This window comes from Myotis brandtii, unplaced genomic scaffold (genome assembly GCF_000412655.1).
Source record: "Myotis brandtii unplaced genomic scaffold, ASM41265v1 scaffold21597, whole genome shotgun sequence".
Lineage (NCBI taxonomy): Eukaryota > Metazoa > Chordata > Mammalia > Chiroptera > Vespertilionidae > Myotis > Myotis brandtii.
In genome coordinates this window covers 9,252-12,523 of record NW_005358089.1, presented here as the reverse complement: position 1 = coordinate 12,523, position 3,272 = coordinate 9,252, and the positions used below count along the sequence as shown (strand labels likewise).

Here is a 3,272-nt window from a genome sequence, read left to right as displayed (position 1 = left end):
ACTCAGTCCTGATTGGCCAGACCCCAGCAGCAAGCTACCTACCAGTCGGAGAGTCTGCCCCCTTGTGGTCAGTGCACATCATAGCAACTTGTCAACCGGTTGACTGTCTGCCCCCTGGTGGTCAGTGTACGTCATAGTGAGTGGTTGAGAGGCCTTAGCATATCATTAGCATATTATACTTTGATTGGTTGAACAGCTGACCAGACACTTAGCATATCAGGCTTTTATTATATAGGATTTTTCTCTCTTGGGACTATTTAGCTATGCCATTGTAGCGCAACCATCATCACAGACAATACAGAAGGAGTGGGTGAGGCTGTGTTCCAATAATACTTTATTTCTAAGACTGGTGACCCATGGAATATAGTTTACCAACCTCTGGTCTAGGTGAAGGTCTTTAGGAAGAACAGTGCCAACCAGCTATGTGGGGACTCCACCCATTACATGCAAATATGACAAACCATGAGGCCCTCTGAAAAGTGTCAAGAAAAGACCAATTGCCCTGGCGGGATAGAGCATGGTCCTGATACACCAAGGTTTAGGGTTCAATCTCTGGTCAAGGCAATACAAGAGCCAAGCAATAAATACATAAATAAGTGGAACACAAATCGAAGTCTCTCTCTATCTCTCAAAATCAATCAATCAATAAACTTTTTTTAGAAAGAAAAGAACAACCATAACATGTTTCATTTGCTATCTCTTCACTGGTTAGAAAAATTGGGGACTTGCCCACACCAGTGCTATAATTCTGTGGCTGACAAGCTAGCAAGCAAGGCTGGGTGAGTTTTTCACAATTCATTAGACTGCCATTTTCCAGTTTAGTCTTGGCAGCTTAACTCAGTCTAATATTCTACCATTGACCTTTCAGTGTTTTCTGTGTCATAGAATGCTAACATTGTGTTTGTTTTCATTTATATCCCCTTATTCTCTCTGAATCAAATTTCCTTCATAGACAAGCCTTCTTATGACATAAATGTCTGTTTTTCTCTGTGACATACTGTAAATGTCACTTTTGTCTTTTTTTTAGAGTTGTTTTCCCAACCAGCCAGTTTTAATGGGCTCAGAAAATACCCTCTCCTCTTCAATGTGTCCATCCCCCACCATGAAGAGGTCATCATGGCTGAACTTAGGTTGTACACACTGGTGCAAAGAGATCGCATGATATATGATGGAGTGGACCGGAAAATTACAATTTTTGAAGTACTTGAGAGCACAGAGGACAATGAGAGTGAAAGAAACATGTTGGTCTTGGTGTCAGAGGAGATCTATGGAACCAACAGTGAGTGGGAAACTTTTGACGTCACCAGTGCCATCAGACGTTGGCAAAAGTCAGGTTCATCCACCCACCAGCTGGAAGTCCACATTGAGAGCAGACACGACGAAACTGAGGGCACTGGCAGGGGACAACTGGAAATAGACACCAGCGCCCAGAATAAGCATGTCCCTTTGATTGTTGTGTTTTCTGATGACCAAAGCAGTGAGAAGGAAGAGAAAGAGGAACTGAGTGAAATGATCACCCATGAGCAACTTCTGGAGCTGGACAACCAGGGCCTGGATGGTTATTCCAGTGGTCCTGGGGAAGAGGCTCTGCTGCAGATGAGGTCAAACATCATCTATGACTCCACTGCCCGCATCAGAAGGAATGCCAAAGGAAACTACTGCAAGAGGACCCCGCTCTACATCGACTTCAAGGAGATTGGCTGGGACTCTTGGATCATCGCCCCGCCTGGATATGAAGCCTACGAGTGCCGTGGTGTTTGCAACTACCCCCTGGCAGAGCATCTCACACCCACAAAACATGCGATTATCCAGGCCTTGGTCCACCTCAAGAATTCCCAGAAGGCTTCCAAAGCCTGCTGTGTGCCCACCAAGCTGGAGCCCATCTCCATCCTCTATTTAGACAAAGGTGTTGTCACTTACAAGTTTAAATATGAAGGCATGGCTGTTTCTGAGTGTGGCTGCAGATAGAAGAGGATTTGTGTTGCTTATTTAATAACTGTATATGTGTATATTTTATGTGCCTATTTAATAAGATTATTTAATAAGGGTGTACAGATCATAGAGGTTTACTTAGGGAAATGGACAGGTTGGTTTGTTGTAAGAAATGCTTATTTTGTTATACAGTCTCATTCCTTCTGATCTGTGTTTCTCTGGATTTGCCATTTCCTGACAATGCCACCTCCAACAGCAAATGGCAAGATCATGCTATTTGTCTTCTATGTCAATTTGAGAACAACAATCCCTAAGCATAAATATAGTGCCAAAAGATAGATTTATGTGTATGTATATGTGTACATATAAGCTTATAAAACTCTATTGGTTCTATAGAGGTTGATTAGACTCATACACATGCAAAACTCAATCAAATATGTATATATTAAAAGCCAATGGTATGCTCTCAGTCACCTCTTCTCTGAGTAGGAGTTATGTCAAGATAATTTGCACCGGGGATTTCACCATCCTAGGAAATATTACATTTCCTAAACATTATTGGGAATGTAGGTGGAGCTTTCATCAGTCGAGTGTCTGCCATCACTCAGAGAAGCAGGGCCTGGTAAAGGATGTTGTATGTGTAAGGAGAGGGGTTATTTGATGCAGAAACCAAATGGGTTCAAGAGGTAGTGGCTTTAAGGTGCACAAGCAAAGAATAAACCCATCGTGGCACCAATGTGCTCGAGGGAGCAGTGCCTGGTCAAGAAAGGAAAAAGTGGGGCTTCAGGGTGACATCTGCTTCTGAGATAATAGGAAAGCAAGGCCAATGTTGGCCTTTATTGCTACAGAAGGTAGAGGAGGTGGGAGAGGGCACATAGGGGATGAGAGAAAAGGGATCTGGATGTTATTCTAGGATGTGTCTGTAAAATTATAAGCAGTTCTAATCAGAGAATTAAATTTCTTGGACAAAATAAAATTTTCAAAGAACAAGAGGGGAAAAACCAGAAGGGATCTGTCTGTTGGCCTCTTCACTTCACTTCTTAACATTTTTCTTCAATTCTTTGTATTTCTCCCTTGCCTCTGCACCTCTGTGTTTGTTTTGTCCACCCTTTTTCTTCCCTCTTTCTTCTTTGCCCCAGAGCCTCGTGTTTTTCTCCCATTCTTCTATCCCTTGTCTTCACTCATCTTCATTGCTCCAATGTGACCTGGAGGGACACCAGAAAGCATTTCTTTCAAGATGAGTGGAGTTAGTGCTCTAATTTCTAGTTTCCTCCCTGACATTTAATTTGATTTGCTTTTAACAATATCCTTTATGAATGTTTTTTCATGAAGAATATTTA

At 42.3% G+C, this 3,272-nt stretch overlaps 1 protein-coding gene across 1 annotated transcript; it reads left to right on the top strand.

The window, feature by feature from the left end:
- Positions 1-1,027: 1,027 nt before the first annotated feature.
- Positions 1,028-2,256, top strand: LOC102262066 (bone morphogenetic protein 10; the record flags this gene model as incomplete). The annotated part of the gene is made up of 1 exon (XM_005865905.2): positions 1,028-2,256. A coding segment is annotated over one exon (941 nt), but the record flags the coding sequence as incomplete, so codon positions are not given.
- Between the last annotated feature and the right edge of the window lie 1,016 nt (positions 2,257-3,272).